The sequence below is a fragment of the Alexandromys fortis genome, unplaced genomic scaffold (assembly GCF_014885135.2).
Source record: "Alexandromys fortis isolate MF-2015 unplaced genomic scaffold, M_Fortis_MF-2015_v1.1 scaffold_41, whole genome shotgun sequence".
Classification (NCBI taxonomy): domain Eukaryota; kingdom Metazoa; phylum Chordata; class Mammalia; order Rodentia; family Cricetidae; genus Alexandromys; species Alexandromys fortis.
Window position 1 is genome coordinate 2029893 of NW_026067923.1, and position 22110 is coordinate 2052002.

Consider the following 22110-nt stretch of genomic DNA (forward strand, 5'->3'; position numbering starts at 1 on the left):
GTAATTTAGAGATGGAAGCATTTATTTGGGCTTACCGTTCCAGAGGAGTGAGTCCATCACCGTCACGGTGGGAAGCTTGAAATCAGGAAGCAAGGTGTTAGGAACATAAGAACTCACATCTGGAGCCACACGATAGGAAGCCATGAGGGCAAGCTGTGAATGGTATGTGGCTTCTGACACCTCAAAGTCAGCCTACAGTAGTACATTTCCTTCCGCCAGCAAGGCTACACTCCTAAGCCTACCCAAACCTACTAAGGACAAAGTACTCAAATGTCCAAGAATATGGAGGACAATTCATTCACACCACCACACCAATGTTCTTTTTACTAATTCCTTTGTGATCCACTCCTATCTCTCTAGTCCTCATTTTTTAAATAACCCACAGGGTCCAATTTGTATTGCTGATATAGTCTATCTCCTGGAGTGTGGTTGACTTACTGGCTAGGAGCTATGCTTTTAAAGAAAACCAATTCTCCTTCTCCAAGAAGCCAAAAACTGTCACTAGTCCCTCAGTTAAGAGTGGGCTTAACTCCAACCCAAGCTAGGATGTTCACTGGCTTGATCTTGTACAGGTCTTATGTAGGCAACCACAGTCGCTCTGAGTTCAGGAGTACAACACTCTTGTCAAGTCTGGAAGACACTGTTTCATTTGCTCTCGTCCTCCCCAGCCTCTAGATCACACAATCTTTCTTCCCTCTCTTCCACAAAGGTTCCTAAGCTTTGGGGTTGCATGATGCAGAAGCCCCACTTGTGGTGTGTGCCCCAAAGGGCCCACACTGCACTCTAAGCAGTTGTGGGTTTCCACTAAACCCACCGTCCACTGCAAAGAGAAACCTCTTAGATGATGTTGGAGAGCTTCACTAATCTATTGGTATATAAGCACAAATTTAGAGGGAAGTTTGATATTATGTTCATTTAACAGAAATAATATTATTATGTTCATGGTGGGTCTTATAAATTCCTCAACCATGGTTTCTTGGCCAGATTTACAGAACCAGGCACATGTTTTCTCCTTTTGCATGGGCCTTAAATCCTATCAGAAAGTGTTTAGTTACTTCAGTAACATTCTTGCCACAATTACGGCCATGGTTTCGCCTTGTCATACCCTCCCATATCTTGTTATTTATAGTGTAGTTAGTTCATGGGTGTCAGTGGGGTAAGACAGCTGAAGACTTTTTCCTCTCAGTATCCTTCACAGCGTTTCCTGGCGCTCTGAAAGCTAGACATCAAGGAGGAACCTCCCTAGTCAGCACTGACTTGAACTCTGCATGCCTTGGACCAAAGTGAGATTTGCTTCCAAAGGGTCACACTTAAGGAAGGAAATCAGAGAGTCCAGATGAGGTGTGTAGTCAAAAATGGCTTGGTAGGAGTTGAAAAATTTTGTTAAAAAATTGCATGGAAATTTGCTCGATGAAAACAACAGATTAATCACCAGAGAAAGTAGGAGTCGATTAAGGGGTTGCTCATTAGTGACAGAATTTTTAATTTCATGAAAAAAAATCACTAATGCTTCAAGGATTACTAAGCAAGCACATGGTGGAAACACTTTCTCAGAATATAATCATCGCGACTGTTGGGAAGATGAGGGTACACAAGCTGGGATGCTGTCAGGCTGCTCTCAAAGTGTGGCCTGCAGATGGCCCAGCCATCCTCGATGCTTCTCTGTTTCACGTGTTTGACATTTGTATTTATATTGCAAACACTATAGGGGCTTTTTAAACCCCAGAAATCCCACCAGTGACATGCTCTTTACAGTTTTAAGTGTCTGTCCATGCCTAGAAAACGGCTTCTTTTTAATGATAGAGCTCCATCCTCGAGGGAACGTCTTCTTAGTATTCATTGTGGTGGGGTGGGCAGTAGTATCAGGTGCTTCTACCAACTCAAATGTGATGGATATCTCGAGGAAAAGCACTTTCGCCCTTGTTTACATGTGGCAGCCAACATAGCCAGGCTCTCCACAGAAAACTGTGTTTTCCGAGGCACGACATACAGACCACAAGGATCAGACTGGAAATTTGGCAGACACTTTCCTTTAAGTGAAAGGAAGGGTTGCCATCACTTGAGAGAAAACAACTGACAGCACCTACTGCCAAGGATAAAAGTTGGAACTTCCAAGCAAATTTAGAATTTTGGAAAACTTGCATCTGTCACTGTGTGTTTGACAGTCTCCCAATGCATGGAGGTTTTTCTGATGCAATTGGTGATATTAACAAATGTAATTAAAAATGCAGTTGTATAATGAAATTTGTCAACATTTGGAAATTTGCATGATATTTCCCAAATGACCAGTGGATGACATCACTAAACATACACGAGTGGGTGAACAATCCATTCATCATATAAGGGAGAACAAAGGCTTATAGCAGTGTGATGGGTGGACCACCAAGTCAGTTGATGTGACTTTAGGAAACCCATTGCTAAGGCTTGGGTTGTATCCAATAGCAATAGTCAAAATTATCTGCAAAGGCTATGCAAATTATTGTCCTTATCTAATTACATGTACTTTATGTGAGACTGAATTTTGTTCATATTACTTGACCATATTGTAACAGATTGGATGTAGAATCAGATATGAGAACCCAGCTTTCTTTTATTATGCCAGGCACTATATAGATTTGCAAAAAAAAAAAGTGTGCTATTTCTCTTATGCATACTTTAAAAAGTCTTTTTTATAAAATGTACATTTATAGTAACATTCATTGGGCTTATTGTTCCTTTAAATGGACAAGAATATATCTTTAATTCCTAGATTTTAATTTCTATGTAGCACATATTTATAGAGATGACCTAAGAAAACCATTTTGTATCTTCAGCACCATTTCAAAATATAGTGTGGCCACAGGTTTTGAGGACTTCTGTAGAAGTACAAAGTCAAATGTGATGGAGGATCTTACTATAGGATTGAAGATGGGGCTGGAGAACTGACTCAGGAGACCTGGGTTTGTTCCCCAGTGTGTATGCGAGGTGCTTCACAGTGCCTATAGCTCCAGCCCCACACAGACTCCATGTCTCTGGCTTCCATGGGCATCTGCACTTATCTGCTCAAACACACATATGGACGCAAACACATGAACACAATTAAAAATAATAAAAAAAATAATAAAAGTCAATCTTTAGCAGAATGGAGATGAGTGGGCAGATAGCCTATATTCTACTTTTCTGTTCTCTATCCTCAAAGACCTTTTGGGCACATGCATGCAATATCTCAACATTATCTGATGTTATTTTCTTTCTACAGACACCAAGAGCTACTTACTAAAGTTTATATGCATGGAACAAATTCTACAGAGGAATGCTACCTGAAGAGCCAAAGTTCACAACTCCCATTAGGCCCATGCGTGAAAGCTTATAGTGGTCTACAAAAGCAAACAGATCAAGTAAATATATAATTACATTATATATTAAACTTACTTCATCTGTTAATATTACTGTTAAGCACGAACACTACTCTGTCACTAAAGTGTGTTAACAAAGCTTCATAACCACCAAATAATAAAAACATCTCATTGGCATATAATAAATATTATAAATTATTTTGTATACGTGACCTAGGAAACATCAAGAGGTACTTATTTAAAGTTTATATGTATCGAACATCATACAAAATTAATACGTATTTTGTAAGAAAAAAGTCATAGAAAATATGTATCTCACAATTATAACTTAGGAGCAAAGTTAGCAGTCAGTCAGTGCCTTTAAGAAGCCCCTTTTGTCAAACAAAAGATGTTACATATATAATGTGACACATGACTGCTTATCAGAATTCTGTGAAAAATGAGAAAGTTCATTGTCTCAAGAAAAGGTGACTATGAGGAATTCTTTCCATAGCAACAGGAGAGGAGATAAGGGAGGGACTGTAAGTCAAAGAGCTTGCAAAATGCTCACGAGGCTAATACTGTGTTTTCAGTGATGTAGCCTCTCAATGGGCTACCTACAGCAGTGTTCACATGCATTAGCTGCACCAAGTCTAAGGGATACTTGTGATTCCTACATGAGACAGTGAGCTCTGCTAGGAAGGATGGCTAACGTGAGTGCAGGCACACCTGCCAGGAAAACAGAGAGAACCTCGGTCTCAAGCTGGCAAGGGCACTAACTCAGGTACTGACACTGGCACCATGCTTTAACCCAGTTCCAATAAGAGCTGGCTTGACCTGGGTTTGCCTCTTGCTAGTGTAACCCTCAGTGCAGTATCCTTTGTAATGACTTCTCCATGCCAAGGGACCCAGAGAAGACCCCACATGCTGGGGGGGGGGGGGTTTGAACAGATAGATGTAACTGGAAGCTGCTTTGTGAACAAGGCATCAATATCAATATCAGCTTTACAGCTTAGCCTGGGTGGTGGGAGTCTGTGCGAATGCTTTGGTCTCTTCAGATTGTTTTGGCTAAATGTGGAAAGTGGATAGCCTTTCATCTTTCTTTGGAGTTGTTTGCTTCTAACATTTACATCAACAGTCTTTATAGTACATGCCTATAGACTTCTTCAGTTTTAGTATGGGTCCTTACAATTAGTAGCTTTTAAGTTTATGTCTGAAAATGTTTGTATTGTTTTTATTTTTTTACTTTTCCTGAATATGCAGAGCATATGTATGTGTGTGTGTGTGCATGTAAGTTTTAGCGTGTGCGGGGGCACACACAAGTGGACATATGTGTGTGCTCCATGGATGGGCAGACCTAAAGTTGACTTTAGAAATCCTCCTTGAGTGCTCTTCTTCTGAACTCATCCAGGAAGGCTCAGATCCAGAGGTCCTCAGCGTGACCAGTCCTGCTAGCTAGCTTGATCTCATCCAGGCAGGCTCTCTCAGACCCGGCGGTCCCCAGTGTGGCCAGTCTTGCTAGCTAGCTCGCTCTTGGGATCCTGTCCCACCTTCTGAGGCTGGATTGCAGGCTGGCTCCCATGCTCATGCAGCATTTGTTGGGTTTCCGGGGACTTGGACTTTGATTCTCATGCTCACATAGCTAGTGCTTAACCAAGGCAGCAAGTTCAAGGCTAAAGGCAATCCTCCTCACTAAAGCAACTCCTTTCTTTGTGACGGTAGTCAGTGTGGCCACCGACCATGCTAAGCAGAGCAGTGCTCTCACGAGTGACCCTGAGTTACAGTTCACTGATACGTCTGAAAATAAACCACAGAGGTTATCTTATGACCAAGGTTTCCATTGAGATGTTCAGTTTTCAAAACATCTTCACGTGTGCGGGTTCCCTTTGCTCCCGTGATAGGTACTGGTGATGCTTATTTAGAGATGCAGGGCTGAAACAAGGGGAAGTTAAGTGATTAGTAAAGTCAAGACTAGCTAGTAATGTGGGGACTCAAACCTAGGCTTCTGGTTGCAGAACCATTTCCCTACATGGCAGAGACATTTGTTCATCTGCAGCTGCAGAATTAAGTCTTGACAACCCAGAACTTTCTCTGTCCCGCCCCCTCCCCCATCAGCTGGTCCTGTAGGAAGATTAGGAAACGGAAACAAACATAGTTCTTCAGTTCTCATCGTTCACACTTACTTTAGGCAACATGGCTTATACATTTCACAGCATTTTGAAACTGTAAGCAAATAGATCTCTGTATGCCAGTGCATGCCAGTAATTCCTGCACTCCAGAGCTGGTGAGAGGAGGACAGGAATTCAAGGTTATACTTTAGTGCATAGTGAGTTTGAAGCCAACCTGGACTATAGAAGACGCTGTTTCAAAATTAAGAAAAAAAGAAACAGGAAGAAATGTGCCCATACATAAGAGACTCTCTCAGACTTAATCAGAGAAGCTCTTGTTACAGAAAATGGAGGTGAATTCAAGAGGCTCGTGGCTACACAAGATGCTGAAAGTAAAGGATGGCTAAGGGCTCATTCCTAAATAAGACGTTTATGCCAACCCTTAAGATTCATTGTGGAAGAGAGGTGAAAGATTGTTAGAGCCCAAACATAGAGAGAAGAGCTGGCGAACATCATCTTCTAAGTACGGCATGGCCATGGCAATTATGAACCCCCAGCAGCTGCGCCTGACTGCACAAGTCTGGCTCACCTAAAAGATATGGATGAGGAGGGGCTCTCAGAGACCTGCCACTTTTGGCAGACAGACTCTGGGAGACAGGGAGGCTTAGCACTAGTTGGACACAATGCTTCACTAGATAGCTCCAAACCCATGATCGTGGAGTTAACTCTGTGGGCACAGAACAAAACAGAAAGCCATGACTATGGGAAGGACATCTGCGAGGAAGAAAGGGAACTGGCAGGAGTGGGGAAGAAATGAGAGGAATGTGGGGGAGAGGAGACAGAACACACGTGTACAAAACGCACGGGACAAAACTTAGTAATGAGCAAAACGTAAGTGAATGAAATGTTTTACTACCCTGAGAAAATTTGCAGAGAAAGGATAAAGACTAAGGGACTTGTTCTAACCATCAGAATGGGCTTTAGAATCATGGGAAACAAATGTTTAAAAAAGCTTAACACAACTCATGAACAAACTCCTCCAGAAGAAGAGATTGCTGCCTCTTCCTCACTGTTCTTGGTACAGTGACCTCATGGAAACTGTCTCAGTACCCTGACCTGCTCTCCAGTGGCCATGGGGAAACAAGAGCCATGAAGAAACCAGTAATAAGCAGCATTGCATATGAGAAAGGGAGGACCAAAACGAGACCTGTTGTTGGGTATCAGTCTTGGTCAACCACATTTATAATTTGTATTCTCACTTGTCAATCACTTTTATATTCATGCAAGAAAAATAAAGGCCAAGTGGACACTGGTTTCTGAGTTAAGATCAGGATAAACTGTTAGAAAAGAAAAAAGCCAAGGGTGAGGCGATAAATAAAATATCAAAAGAGATGCTTGTAAACTAAGATAGAGTCTACCTGGATATAAGGGAAAAGAGCCCTGGAAGGAGTGGAAAATAGAACAGGGGCAGCTCAGGAAGGCTGCTGGCCAGGGTTACTTAGTATACAAGAAGGCCTATTTTAGTGAAACTTATCAAATTGAGCATTTGGAAGATAGAAAACATTTCATATACATAGAGGGTGATGTTTATGATGTCTTTGGCAATTTGGATAGTCTCAAGGAAGCTGTTTTATTTTCAAAACAGCCTTCCTATTTCCTTCTTAAAGTGAGGATAGGCCCAAGAGATCCTGTTCCGATTTTTCTGGGTTTAAAATCTTTCCTCTCTTAGCAGGCCATGTCACACATGTCTATGCACTCTGGAGGCTGAGGCAGGAGGATTACTGGAGCTCAGGGTTTGAGTGCAGCTTAAAGAGCACAGCCAAGACTTCATATAAGAAAAAAGTCAACTCTTTAAAAAAACATTTTTTTTCATATTCACTGTTGTCTTCCTCTTTTCTCTCTTCATTTTAAATTCCCAAGAAGATATTTGAGTTGTCTGTTTCCCATCTCTTGTGTTCTTGATAAGTAGATATTAGTCCTGAGACACTGAGCCATTGGCATTCTTTGGGTATTGGATGGCTAAATTTAATTATTTTTTGGAATTTATTTACTTTGGTCTTAATGATCTTTTAAACACATTTTATCTTCACTTAGTTTTAAAAATATATTTGGAAATTTATTTTGACAACTTTATGAATGTATATAATGTACTGGGATTGTATTCATCTCCTATCCTCTCCTATACCTCTCTCATCCCTCATTCTCCCCATCATTTTCCCTCCTACTTAACTTCCCCCCACCTCTGTCTCTGACTCTGTCTCTGTCTGTCTGTCTATCTCCCCCCACCCTCTCTCTCTGTGAGTTCCACTGAGATCAGGACCTGAAATCACAGGCAGCTTAGCAGTGACTTCCTCATGGGAGAAAAATGACTCCCAATCTTTTACTGCACTTTTCAGTAGCTCAGAAACAAGACCCTGACACCAAAAGAGGCGAGAAGAGTTTATTTTGGCTGTGGCTCCAGAGGGATAGGAGTCCATCATTTTGGGGAGGCATGGTTGGAAGTAGTAGGCATGGCAACAGGAGTAGGAAGGCTGAGAGATCACATCTCAAACACAAGCATGAGGGAGAAAGAGAGGGAGGGAGGGAGGAAGGGAGAGAGAGTGTTTTATAAGTAGAGTAAGGCTAAATACTCTCAAAAATCGACCCCCAGCAGACTTTCTTCATCAAAGCTGTACTCCCAAACCTCCCCAAACCTGAGCCATAAATAGGTGCAGACCACGTGTTCAGGAGCTGATCTCATGGGTACCATTTCTCGCTAAACCATCATGCTCACTGACAGGCTCTCATGGAGAGCTGGGACCTCCTCTCTGGGAGAATGTTGACAGGGCCAGTACCGTACAGGCCTTGTTCAGGTGACCACGGCTGCTCTGGGTCCATGAATACAATGGCCATATCATGTCTAGAAGATGGCACCTTACAGAACTCCTCCCCGTCCTCTGGTACGTATATTCTTGCTTTCTTCTTTTCCATGGTGTTCCCTGAACATTGAAAGGGATGATGTAGAGTTCTGCTTATGGCTAAGCACTCAGGGAAGTAGCTTATCCTCAGCATGTTGACCAGTTATGAATCTTCACATTAATGGCTGTCCACTGCATGCAGAAGCATCTCTGGCCAAGCTGACTATGGCATTCATCTGCAAGTATGCCTATAAATATTTAGAGAGATGTTCTGGAAGCATGTCTTCTTAGCAGAATAATAGCTTCTTCTTAATGTTCACCTTGTATATAAACATGACTGCACGTCTACTTTGCAAGGTTGTCTCACTAATTCATGTGACAGTCCCAGAGGAATAACAAGGCTACAAGGAGTCAGGGTGGGGAAATGTGGTCAAAGGAGTGTCTTTAGGATGGAATCTTGCTATTTAAAGGTTGCAAAAATGGGTCCCTAAAAATCTAAACATCTGTACATGAGGAAAGTGGGAATCAGTGACATAGTAACTGAACTTGGGGATTTTAAATTCCAGAGAAAAATTTCAATACATACCAGTGGTACCTCAACTGCCAGGAAACCCCCACTGGATCAGGGTGACAATATGATTTTCACTATGTTCAAGAAGAAGCGAAACACAAGAAATTTTGCTAGAAAGTAAAAGGACTGTGGTGTCAGCAGCATGCCTGCTGTTTCCTGACCTAAGATGTGAGGAAACTGCTTCTGGAGTTAGTGAATGGATCCCTGGTTTTCACCAAGATTATGTGAAGGGACTAATTTAGGTAGCTTTAAAATGCTTTATTCATAACTATCACAAGATAGAGTCATTGAATGCTTGTTTTTTTTTCTTCCCAACAACTATTATGTTTCTTAATGTAGTCAACCTTGTAGTCCAAGAAACTGTCATGGTTGTTCCTTACACTGGCTCAGTGCACATAATCTTTGCTCTTCTACAGAATATTGTCATGTTTTATATTCCTTTTAGAATTTAAAGAGAATGTCATCTTCAGTGGCAACATCTTTTTATAGTAGATTTATTTTCACGAGAATACAATAACAAGAAGCATAGAGATACTAATGACCCACATAATGTTTTAATGTGCCCAACTCCTTGAAGACACAGTGTCTAACTTGCCAAAGAGCCAACTAGGCATCTTAAAAATGACAGCACTGTAACTTATCTTTCTCTCTCCACACTTGCAAGCCTGCACAAACATAAACACCGGCACACACATGCAGGTATAGGATGCTATTATTTTACTAGATTGAAAGGAGAAGTCAGTAAGCCAGGGTTGGATGCAAGTAGAAAGAAATGGGATTTTCTAATCCCAGGAGCTGAAAAAAATGAGTATGGACCATATAGCATCTCACAAATTAATAGTGATATTATCAAAGCAAGCAGTCTTGTGCTTCATCAGAACAAGACACCATGAATTGTCCAGGGACATAAATATGTATAGACGTCTGCTTATATATCAACTTATTCTTCCATACCCTTTTGTGTTTCATATTATTGTTTCCTATATAAAGTAGCAACCTTGGTGGTGAAAGAGCTCTCCGCTGTCTCCTGTCAAGAAACTGGCACCAGCCATGCTCCCTTTTGTCTTACTGTACTTTACTTTTACTTCAACCCACTCAAAATTATTAGTTATTTTTTATAGAATACTATTTACATATAATTATTTTTATTGTTTTAGGATTTTGTACACTCATATAATGGTGTTTTGATCAAATCCACTCTTTATTACTCCTCTAATTCCTTTCTTATCCCCCAACCAGTTCTCCTCCCAACATCATGGATTCTTTAAATAAAAATCCAGAGTCCTCTTACTGCTGCTGCTGGTGTATGTCTGGGTGTAGTGCCCTCTGTTTGAGCACACACAGCCTTTTAGGGGCTGTGTCTCCAGAGGAAGACAAACCCCATGCTCGCGGTTATTAACTGCCTGTATCTCCTCATGGAGGAGTAGGACTTGATGAGCCCCTCCCCCTTCTCTACACATTGACTGGCTGTGGGTCTCTGTTTTAATAGCCACCCACTGCCTATTAAGTAGAAGCTTCTCTGATAAGGATTTAGAAATTCACTTATCTACAGGTATAAAGGTGGAAATTACAAGGCAGTTTATTGCTATGTCTATTAAGCACAATAATACTTTTATATCCTCCTGATAAGGGTTTATACCCTCCCCAGCTATGGGGCTTTGGCCCAGTTAAGAGTATCAGACATGGATTCCATCTTTTATCTCCAATTAGAAGGTTGTTGTTATTGCTATAGCATTCCTGCCATTACTACAGCATTTCTTACCAGACTAGTTATTATTGTAACTCATGGGTTGATAGCTGGGTAAGGGAGTTGTTCATCTTTGTCCCTAGTGGCATGAAGAGACCATTCCAGAGCTATAAAATCTAGTCATTGGGGGTGTCTTAGAGCTTCTATTGCTGGGAAGGGACATCATGGCCCAGGCAACTCTCATAAAGGAAAAATATTTAATTGGGGTGGTTTACCTTTTCAGAGGTTTAGCCCATTATCATCATGGTGTTTTATGGTTGCATTCAGGCAGATAGGGTGCTGGAAATAAGCTTGAGAATCCTATGTCTTGACCCACAGGCAGCAGGACGTTTACACAGGCAGCAGGACATTGAGCATAGCTTGTGCATAAAATACCTCAAAGCCTCCCCTTGCAATGATAGACTTCCTCTGACAAGGCCATGTCTACTTCAACAAGGCCACAACTCATAATAGTGGCAGTCTCTATGAGATTATGGGGGCCAGCGACAGTCAAACTACCATAAGGATTAAGCTTCCAGGATGGTTGCAGCCTGATTTCTCCAGGTCTTGACTGAAGTATGTAGTATCTCAGCTCATACATATGCTCCCTTCACATTTTAGGAGGTTACCAAGAGGAACATCAATAGCCTATAATATTGGGTGATTTATGGGATCACCACTACCATCCAAGAAAGGGTAATCCTTACTTGGCACTGGGCTTTTAATTTGATAACCTATGGTGCTGGGGAGAAGCCTTCACTCCCCATTATTGGGTAACCCCATTTAAGCTCCTTTTATAGCCGCATCTGTGTGTATTTGAGGAGACTTGCACGTACTAGTTTTCTGTATGGAATTTTCCAAGTTCGTTATCATCAGTTATTCCTCTTCACATGCCTTCCCACTTGCCCACCCCAATTATTTCTTTTCCATTATCCCCTTTCCCCAATTCATACCAACTGTGTTCTATCCTTCTTCCTGGAAATCAGCCTCTATCATGTTGGGGTTAACCTTTAATCATAGATCTAACAATATTTATTTTATGAAATTGAGTGTATGTGTGTTTCATGAATACATGTTTATATTTGTGATCTGCTTTTACTTAAATTTATTTAAAATTGCTAGTTACTTGTATATGTTACTGACTCATTGACGTTAATGACCAAATTTTCAACTTTTACGTGAAAGAGAAGAGGGAATTGTATTTAAGATTCTTTATGTCATGAAATGAGCAAAGGATTTTAATCTTCCTATTAGTACTCTTACACATCAGCTCATCTTAAACCTGTCACACTGGAAGCTGATGTTACCTTCTGAACATTGTAATTATCTTCAAAACCAAGACGATGGAGATTTAGAAGTTGCATTTTCACAGACTTTCCTAGAGTGTCTACATCATTAAAATCTGGAGGCTTAGAAAAGGTATCTTAAAATAATAAAGTTTATTACTATGATAACTTTTGCCCAGAAGACACTCTGCCTTTGCTGGGGTAGAAGTAAAACAAAATACACGTAAGATAGCTTCTGAGATTCAGAGATGCTTTAAATAATTTAGTTGGATTTGTAGGTAAGAAAACATACAGAAAGAAACTCAACTTGTGAAAGTCAAGGCCAGTAAATAATTAGATAGAAATACAAGTCCATTCCTTGGATTACTTTGTTATCTTACATTTTAACTCACAAGGTACTTAGGCACATAGTGCTTGATTTCCAAATATTTAGAAGGACTTTCGAACTATTTTAACTGTTACTAATTTCTAATTTAATTTATTCAAAGGAGAATTCAAATTTTTGAAAAATACATTGAGCCTTATTTTTATCTGGTTATTGTTCTTTTCTTTAAATATACTTTGATATTAACAGCAAAATGAACATGAAATGAAACTTGGTTGTGTGATATATCACTATTTGGGATGCATACACAAATCAATTGTTAGCTGCCAAATGGTCAGCCCTAAAAACATACATACACGTTACATTATAGAAGCTCAAGAGATTCTATTTAGAAATAAATATGTATGCACATATACACACATACATATACACATTATACCATAACAATTAGTGGAGAAAAGGAGGCCCGAATTTGAAGGGGAGTGGAAGAGGTGTATGGGAGACTGGGAGGGAGACAGGGAAGAGGGAAATGTTGTAATTACATTATAATCCAAAAATAAAGTAAAAAAAACACAAACAAACTTGTGATTCTCATAAATAACATATAGATGACATGCAGTGTAATCCAGACTGAGAGTCTCTATGTAGCTCAAATTTCAAGTAAGTTACACGTAGTCCATGTCACTCCTGGTACAACTCGGTCGAGTTTGCCATCCCTACTACCATTTTCCTTTGCTTCATCTGTTTTTCCTCCTCACTCTTCCTTTTTTTTTATAATTTATTTTCAGTCAATTAAATATTATTTTAACTTTAAGTCAAATTGTTGGGTCTTTAGCTACATTTTAAATGCTTTTAAATGATAACTTTAGAGATTATAAAATGCATCCTTAATTTATTACCACCTAATACAGAGTTAATATTGCATTGCTTCTTTGGAATACTTGGATGTAATAAAATTATACTTGTATTCCTTTCCAGGTCATTGTGATATCAGTTATATATTTACACTCACACATAGAAAGAAGCTTTTTGAAAAAGCCAATTTGAGGCAGGGTTTCAAACTTATTATGTGGTGGAGGGTGACCTTGAACTTAGAATTTTTCTGCCTCTATTTCTCTGTTGTTCAAATGGGGTAATTTTACTGAGGAATTTTCAAGTTTAGGAAGCCTTTCTTTGGCAGTCTCAGTCACCATACTGGGTTAACCTGTGCTTTCTTTCTACTCTGTCCTAGGTTCTGTCCTTGTGTTGGCTTCTGATCTTCTCTTGAGATTAAGAAAATTAAGCAGTTTTACCTCAGTGCTCTTGATGTTTCCCCCCACATCACTGATGGAAGCTTTGTTTACCAACCTCAACACCTGGGGCATCTTGGAAACTGTTTCTTTGAACTGATTTTTTTTTTTTTTTTTTTTTGATTTTCGAGACAGGCTTTCTCCGTAACTTTTTGGTTCCTGTCCTGGAACTAGCTCTTGTAGACCAGGCTGGCCTCGAACTCACAGAGATCCGCCTGCCTCTGCCTCCCGAGTGCTGGGATTAAAGGCGTGCGCCACCACCGCGCGGCTGAACTGATTATCTTCTAAGAACTAATTTCATTTTCCTATTTCTTCACATATGCAGTAATTCGTCATGCTTTGTTTTGCAGGAGTAAGACCATGCCTGGTGTGCCAAGGCATAAGTCTGGGTTAAGTAAAAAGTGATGTCTGTGTTTGCCAGCTTGTATTTGTTAGAAGAAAAAGGGGAAAGCAAGTTTTGTTGACAATGTTCCTAGCGCTTCTTATCCCCTATTTCCCTAACAATGCGTGCTGATTGACTCCTCAAGTGTTTCTGTTGGTTTCAGACCCTCACACCCTCAGTTTTTGCAGTTGGTCACACCACAAAGCCTGTACGGTTATTCTTACCAGAAGCAGGGCTACCTGATGGTTTCAAAGCCAATTTTTGTGTTTAACAAGATAAATACATGCAGCAGACCTCCCATTTACATAAAATTAAAGAAAAATGCTGCAGCAGATGCAAATAAATGCAAAAAGGAATATTTTAATTCTGATTCATGATTAGTATCAACTATCACGATGTGGTAATGACACAATACAGAATTCTGCAAAGGATAACTGATGGTTGTGAGCTATTTATAAACAAAACATCCTGATTAATTAATTTATTTTATGAAATGTATTTGTTGATTATATGTCAGACTCTGTTTTCTAAACCTGGGTACTTGGGAAGCGTTTTACTGTGACTGCCATATGTGTTACCTCTGTAGTTCCCATCCACGTGACATGCTCAGTAAAATGGCTGCTATCTCTTGATGCATTATTGTCTCAATTGAACATTTAATCTCTTGACCAAGTTTTCTATCCTGCCCGGTCCCATAGTCATTCAGTCCCAAAGAAATACACAGAGGCCTACATTAATCATAAACTGCTTGGCCTATTAGCTCAGGCTTCTTATGAACTCTTATAACTTGTCTTAGCCCATAATTCTTGTCTGTGTTAGCCATGTGGCTTGGTACCTTTTTTGGCAAGGCAGTCTCATCTTGCTTTCTCTGTGTTGACTGCAGACTGACTCTTTCCTCTTTCCAAAATTTTCATGTTCTATTCTACCCACCTATACTTCCTGCCTGGCTAATGGTCAATCATTGTTTATTTAAAATACAAGTGACAGGGTACAGACCATTGTCCCACAGCACCCCCTCTTTTTTATAAACAAGAAATCTGAATCAAATCTCCTTTGTTTAGCTTTTCTTCTGACCATTATTCATAACAACTTGTAACTAACATTCTAAACAAAGGCAAACATCCATAGTCCATTTTTGGGGGGAATGTGGGCTTAGTTTTCTAGGCTACTTCCTGCTGATTGTGGGTGCTGATAATCTTACGGGGACCTAAAGCAAATTTTGGATTATGGTCAAGAATGGACCTGAATGGAATATTCTGTGAGGCTTGATCATCTCAGCCAGCAGTTTTGAAACTGTTCTGGGTGTAGAACTCAGACATCTGAACCATCTGCTCCTATTGGATTAATCCAGCAACATTTATAATCAAATATCTTTTAGCAACTTTTGTTCCTTCCTCAGCCATCAAACAATTTAAAGACAACATGATAACATACGGTATCCAGATTCTCTGTGTATTTTTCATCTTTACATGGCTTTATTTTAAACTCTACTTCTTTTATTTTTATTTTTAATTTTTGTTTTCTTCCTTTTTCTTTCCTCTTTTTTATTCTTTTTCTCTTTATTTTTTTCTTTCTTTACTTTTCTTCTTTTTTTTTCTCTCTTTTAGGTTGTGAGCCACCATGTGGTTGCTGGGAATTGAACTCAAGTCCTCTGGAAGAACAGCCAGTGCTCTTAACCGCTGAGCCATCTCTCTAGCCCCTATTTTTAATTTTTGGCTTTTTGAGACAGGGTTTCTCTGTGTATCTTTGGCTGTCCTTGAATTCACTCTGTATACCAGGATGTCCTTGAGCTCAGATAGATTTGTCTGCCTGTCTCCCAACTGTTGGGATTAAAAGTATGTGCTAGCACACCCAACTATTCTCTCTCTCTCTCTCTTATTTCTTTTTTCTTTTCTCTCCCAAGCCTACATGTATTTTTAAATACACACTATACCATTTAGAGGTTTTCTTCATCTGAATCTGTCTTTACTCTTTTATTGACTACCTGAGTCTTTTAATTTGCTAAGTGATATGGTTAGGATTAAAGCTGTGGCTTTGAAGGCTGGATTCATTCCATTTTTTAGTTTCCTGAGAGTCTAGCTTCATGGCAGAGCTACGGGCTGGAGCCATGTTTATTGCCACAACTCTATGGAGTTTCAAGGTCCCTGCCTGCCACCACCAAGAAGCATGCTATCAGCTATTCATCAACACCATCTAAGTGTTTAGTGGCAGGGTCTCTCTTTTTTTTTAATTAATTTATTTATTTATTAAAGATTTCTGTCTCTTCCCCACCGCCACCTCCCCTTTCCCTCCCCCTCCCCCAATTAAGTCCCCCTCCCCCGTCAGCCCAAAGAGCAATCAGGGTTCCCTGCCCTGTGGGAAGTCCAAGGACCACCCACCTCCATCCAGGTCTAGTAAGGTGAGCATCCACGAAACTGCCTAGGCTCCCACGAAACCAATAGGTACAGTAGGATCAAAAACCCATTGCCATTGTTCTTGAGGTCTCAGTAGTCCTCATTGTCCACTATGTTCAGCGAGACCGGTTTTAACCCGGGCTTTTTCAGACCCAGGCCAGCTGGCCTTGGTCCCGATAGAACATCCCCATTGTCTTCCCAGCAGCACAGACACTAAGGGCCTCATTGAATAAATGGGACCTCCTGAGACTGAGAAGCTTCTGTAAAGCAAAGGACACTGTTGCTAAGACAGAAAGGCAACCCACTGACTGGGAGAAGATCATCACCAACCCCGCAACTGACAAAGGTCTGATCTCCAAAATATATAAAGAACTCAAGAAACTAGACCGTAAAAGGCTAATCAACCCAATTATAAAATGGGGCACTGAGTTGAACAGAGATCTCTCAACAGACGAAGTTCAAATGGCCAAAAGACACTTAAGGTCATGCTCAACTTCCTTAGCGATCAGGGAAATGCAAATCAAGACAACTTTAAGATACCATCTTACACCTGTCAGAATGGTGAAAATCAAAAACACCAATGATAGCCTTTGCTGGAGAGGTTGTGGAGAAAGGGGTACACTCATCCATTGCTGGTGGGAATGCAAACTTGTGCAACCACTCTGGAAAGCAGTGTGGAGGTTTCTCAGGAAATTCGGCAGGGTCTCTTAAAAGAGCTGCAGGTTTCATAGCTAAAGCTGAGTCAGGAAACCTCTCTTAAATGAGATGCACTTGCCTCTAGCAAAGAGAGCCCACCTGAGAAAAAGCTACCTAGAAGCCATGCTTAGCACTGTTATTTTGTGTCAACAATTCCCAAGCTCTCTCAGGTTTTCTGTGGATGCAGTCATCCACACATTGGGCAGCATTTAGACAATGGTCTCTACCCTGTCACTTATATTTTAAATAAACACTGGTTGGCCAGTAACTAGGCAGGAAGTATTGGCTGGTAGATGAAAACAGGAGAATTCTAGAAAGACTCTGTCTGCAGTCAACACAGAGGGACCCAGACACAGGGGAAGCAAGATGAGACTGCCTCGCTGAAGAAGGTACCAAGCCACGTGGCTAACACAAACAAGAATTATGGGCTAGTACAAGTTATAAGTTAATAAGAAGCCTGAGCTAATAAGCCAAGCAGTTTATGATTAATGTAGGCCTCTGTGTATTTCTTTGGGACTGAACAACTGCGGGACTGGGCAGGACAGAAACCTCGGTCAACATTAATCTCTACTGGATCACATTTATTACTTAATGCCCAACTTTAGAAACGGAAATGCAAACTCTTTTACAGCAGAAAACAGTAGACAAAAAGTCAATCTCAATATTTCACATCATCATCATCATCATGTTTTACCCCAGTAATGTTCAAGGTTTTGAAACAGCTTCCCTATTTTTAAAAGAGAAAATGTCGTATTCTAAACAGTGAGCTGACTCTTCCACCATCAGCATAGTGAAAACTTATTGTGCTTCTGTTTGAATTACAGATTCTTATTTCTTTATTCTCATTGCATATTTTCATAACTGAACAGAATTGTTACATGACCATACCATTTGAGGTACTTTCATGATTAAATGTGATCCTTATTGACATACAAAAGATATTTTTTCTAGTGGTTTCTTTTAATGTGTGATAACACATGAAGGAGATGACATATGATTATTTTATTCACATCTCATCTTATTATTGCTTGCATATACCTATGGATTTTTAGAAAACTAGTCTTAATTGTAATGAGTTTTTCTCATTGTACTTTCAAATAATCCTGACATTCTAATATTTTTGACACACTGAAATATGTGTTTCCACTACTGCCTCTTTCAAATGGAAATGGAACAATATTCTTTGAAAGACCATGTTTCCTGATATTGAGACTCTGACTGCATAAAATGTTGCTAGATAGTCTAGTGAAGAAAGAATTTTCCTTTGGAGTCAAAAGGAATATGTTTTTATTAGACTCTGCAGTTGTCTTACATGGGAGAATTTTTTTCAAGAAGGTGATCTTATGAGGTTCAAAGTAAGTGCCTTTGTTGTCTGTAGGTCCTTGCTGCCAATCAAGCCCACTTTCAGCTGTGAAGACTGGGTGCAGCATTTCCATCCTCCTCAGTGTGGCTTGTAATGGACGTAACTCATGTCGGCTAAGAGCCATAGTGACTACTAAGATGAAGGTTTGGTTTTTACATTGACATTAGTTTTGTCATTTGTATACAAAATAGTCTAAGGGAGGTAAGATTAGAAAATGGGAAACAAAAAGATCCCAGCAAATTGCTGTGAGCCAGGCAAGAAGGGACAGCTGAACAGTACAGCACAATCCATTCATCCTTGCTGCAGGTTTCATTGGGTTATTCGTTGTGAGAATAGGACCTTTAGGAAATTGACTATGAGGCAGGTACATTTTCACAGCCTGCAAAGCAGGCCCAGTAACCATGGAGATTCTAGGAACCCACACGGTTACAAAACCACACAGAATTCCACAGAAGGATACAAACACAAAAAGGACAGAGATTGTTATTTGTTATTGCTATTTCATGCCTTTGGAAAGCTGTCTGGAGGACATCAGCATCCTTTGAACCAACCGTACTGACACCAGCTATCCACAGTCCGAGTTCCCGTGTGCTCCCTCACCAGCACCGCTCTTCCTTACTTTCTCTTTTCCCTTTCTTTGCTTAAGCTGTTTGCTCTTGTATTGTGAACACTCACTTCTGGGTCTCTTCTTCCTCTAGAAATCGAGACTTCCCTTTGTGGGCTTCAGGATTTGCTCAGATTCGCAAATCAGGCAACATGTAATTTTGGGGTTTTTCTCTTTAAACTGAAACACAGTGGTAAGTGACAGGTAAACCTAGATGTGTGTATGTAGTTCTCACCTGTAGACATTAGTGCTCATTTTACCTGTGTGCATAGTTCAATGCAAGGCCACACACATGTGTGTGCATAGTTCTCACCTGTAGACACTAGTGCTCATTTGACCTGTGTGCATAGTTCAATGCAAGGCCACACAGATGTGTGTGCACAGTTCTCACTGGTAGACATTAGTGCTCATTTTACCTGTGTGCGTGGTTCAGGGCCAGATCGGGTTTCCTCATCCGTAGGTAGCATGTGACAAGCTTGGTCTCGATGAAACTGGCCACGCTTGCTATGTCTTCGGCATGTGCGTCAAACGGCTTCCCCAGAGCTGCCCCTTTGCTGCAGAGCTGCAAAAGAAAACACTGTAAGTTGTCGTTCTGCTGCCGCAGTGCTAGCTTTTCAATAAGCAAGATGTACAAATAGTTTTCAGAACTATGTAGTATCTTAATATTTTGATTGTAAGTTAAGTGATTCCTGTTCATTATTGTGCAAGTATAATAAAAATGTCATATTTTACTGTTAAATTTTACCTATAAAATATTGTAAAGATGTGATAGATATTGAAGAGTGCCATTTGCAAAAATGTCTGTTTTAAAATGAAGGCACACAATAAGCAAAGATATGAGGAGAAAACTTGGCATAAATTATATTAAATACCAGTGCTTTTATGAAAACCCAACGGAGCAATAATCTAGCTCACATCAAGTTTGATTTAATATAATAAGGGGTATCGGAAGTAAACTCCTAGGAGCCATTAACATGATCGGTGATTAATTTGAGTCTGAATCAGATTCTCTAGGATGTTACTGAAAGAAAAGTGAAAAATTTATTAGGATTTATTGGCAGAAGCCACGGTATCTGAGAACCATGGCAAGAATATAGAATTCTTAATAAAAATTCCAGGAAGTCAGTGGTTTCTGGGCAACATAGACAAACTGTAGGAAGAAAATAATTAATATTTTGGGTGAACTACAAACATTAACAAGGTGTCAGTAGTATGACAGTTGGTCAGCACTTCTTCCCTTCTAGAGTTCTCTAACGCTATTGCCAGGGAGGCTTATGGGGAGGGGGAGACTATACCTTCTGCCCAACAACTTCATTCAGAATACACGCTTCTTGGTGTGTTCATGTTGGGAGAAACACTGTCTCTGGAGATGACAATGGATACAGTCTTGGATCCGGCTTGCTATTAAAAATGCAGCTTTGTTGACAGTAGCTAGCTTCTGTTCCAAAGTATTTTGCCCTTTTGGTTTTATCTCAAACTAGAAGCACTGTATATCCTCTCTTATTTATAGATTTCAGCTTTGAATCTTTGGATAGGAGTGAGTTCAGAATCCAGGAAAGTAGAAAGGCCAGGGCCAGCAGGAGTAGGAACCCTAAGAGGACTGAAAAATGGGGTGAGGGTCTCTTACTATGGACAAGAGGAGAGGGATGATGTGGAAGGAGTGGGAGCAAGGAAGGATAAATAGCACTAAGGAGGTTTGCAAAAGCCATAGGAAATATATCATTTTGTTTCCTCAAAAATACATATAAAATATACATATGTAAGTCTATGTGTATACATGTGCATACAGTTTAAATTATTTAAATTATGCTAAGAGGGTGATATTGTTTTCCCACAAGCGCTATAGACTAACAGAAAACCCTGTGCCACACCTCCCTTCCAGTCATTGGTCAGGGAATCCAAGAGACTTCCAAAACAATGCAGGCTAAAGCTGTTGCCCTTGGTTGCTCCCCTGAACTTGAAGGTAAGACCACAAGGCTGAAGACGACATACATTTTAGACACAGGGCTGGAAAGAATCAAGCTGGGACTGACCTGGAAGCTCCTCTCAGAGGACCACCTTTCATTGTATTTGGAGGTTCTATGGGAGCTGCCAAGGGAGCAAAGCAATCTGTAGTACTATCCATCTGTGAAGTTCGTGAACCACAAAAAACAACCAGCCAAAAAAGACAAACTCAAGGAGGCAATAAGCTCAATACATATTTGAGGTAATAAAAGCCACGTCACTGGGCTCAAACTGCATTCAAAAGGAAGAAATTTGTCAACAGAGACTGCACATTCATTTCCTGGTCACCCAGATCCAAATAATCACACAAAACTATATTAATTACAACACTGTTTGACTGATGGCTCAGGCATATTTCTGGCTTGCTCTTACATCTTAAATTAACCCATTTTTATTAATCTATGCACCACCACAAGACTGTGGCCTACCGGTAAGGTTCTGACGTCTTTCTCCGTTGGCAGCTATATAATATCTCCCTGGTTCTACCTTCTTTCTCCCAGCATTCAGTTTAGTTCTGAATGCCTAGCTCTGTTCTGCCCTATCATAAGCCAAAGCAACTTCTTTATTAATCAATGGTAATAAAACATATTCACAACATACAGAGGAGAATCCCACATCAGAAATTTATGCTTGGTACTCTAAGGCTAGCCCACTACCAAGCATGTGAGGTCATGGAACCTAGTAGAGAACCTACAGCAGTCACTTTCCCAAACAGAATAAGTGTTAAGTACAGACATGCCGAGCTCAGACTCTTATTAAGGAAGCTTCTGTGTACAGCAGAGATCTCAGAAATGCACAACTGGCCAAAATGCAGAAGTCAGCTGACCATGCACAACCCCAGCTGATGCATCTACATCAAAATCTGTACATGTAAGGTCAGGGAACAGTCTGGAAGATGGGACAAAGACATTTTAAGAGCTAGAGGAGCAGGGCATCTACTATAAGATAGTGTATGATAGGGAAGCTACATGGAAACAAGACCACCTTGGTGACACCTCTAGCTGATATGCCAACACAGACAGGGGAAATGGGACAAGATGCACTCTAGATGAAGAACTATAGTCAATAAATGGCCGCAGAGAGAAGAAGATTCTTCTGCAGGGAGAAGCCCCCATATGGTTGTCCATTTTCAAATGGTCAGCTGTAAAATAT

General features: G+C 40.3%; 1 protein-coding gene across 1 annotated transcript in view; it reads right to left on the minus strand.

Annotated features, from left to right (window-relative positions):
* Spata16 (spermatogenesis associated 16) overlaps positions 1-22110 on the minus strand; it is a 252045-nt gene that overhangs the window by 172437 nt on the left and 57498 nt on the right. Inside the window, exon 2 of the mRNA XM_050142057.1 lies at positions 19371-19516. Within this exon, the coding sequence (XP_049998014.1) occupies positions 19371-19516 (146 nt within the window). The remainder of the gene's footprint in view (positions 1-19370; positions 19517-22110) is intronic.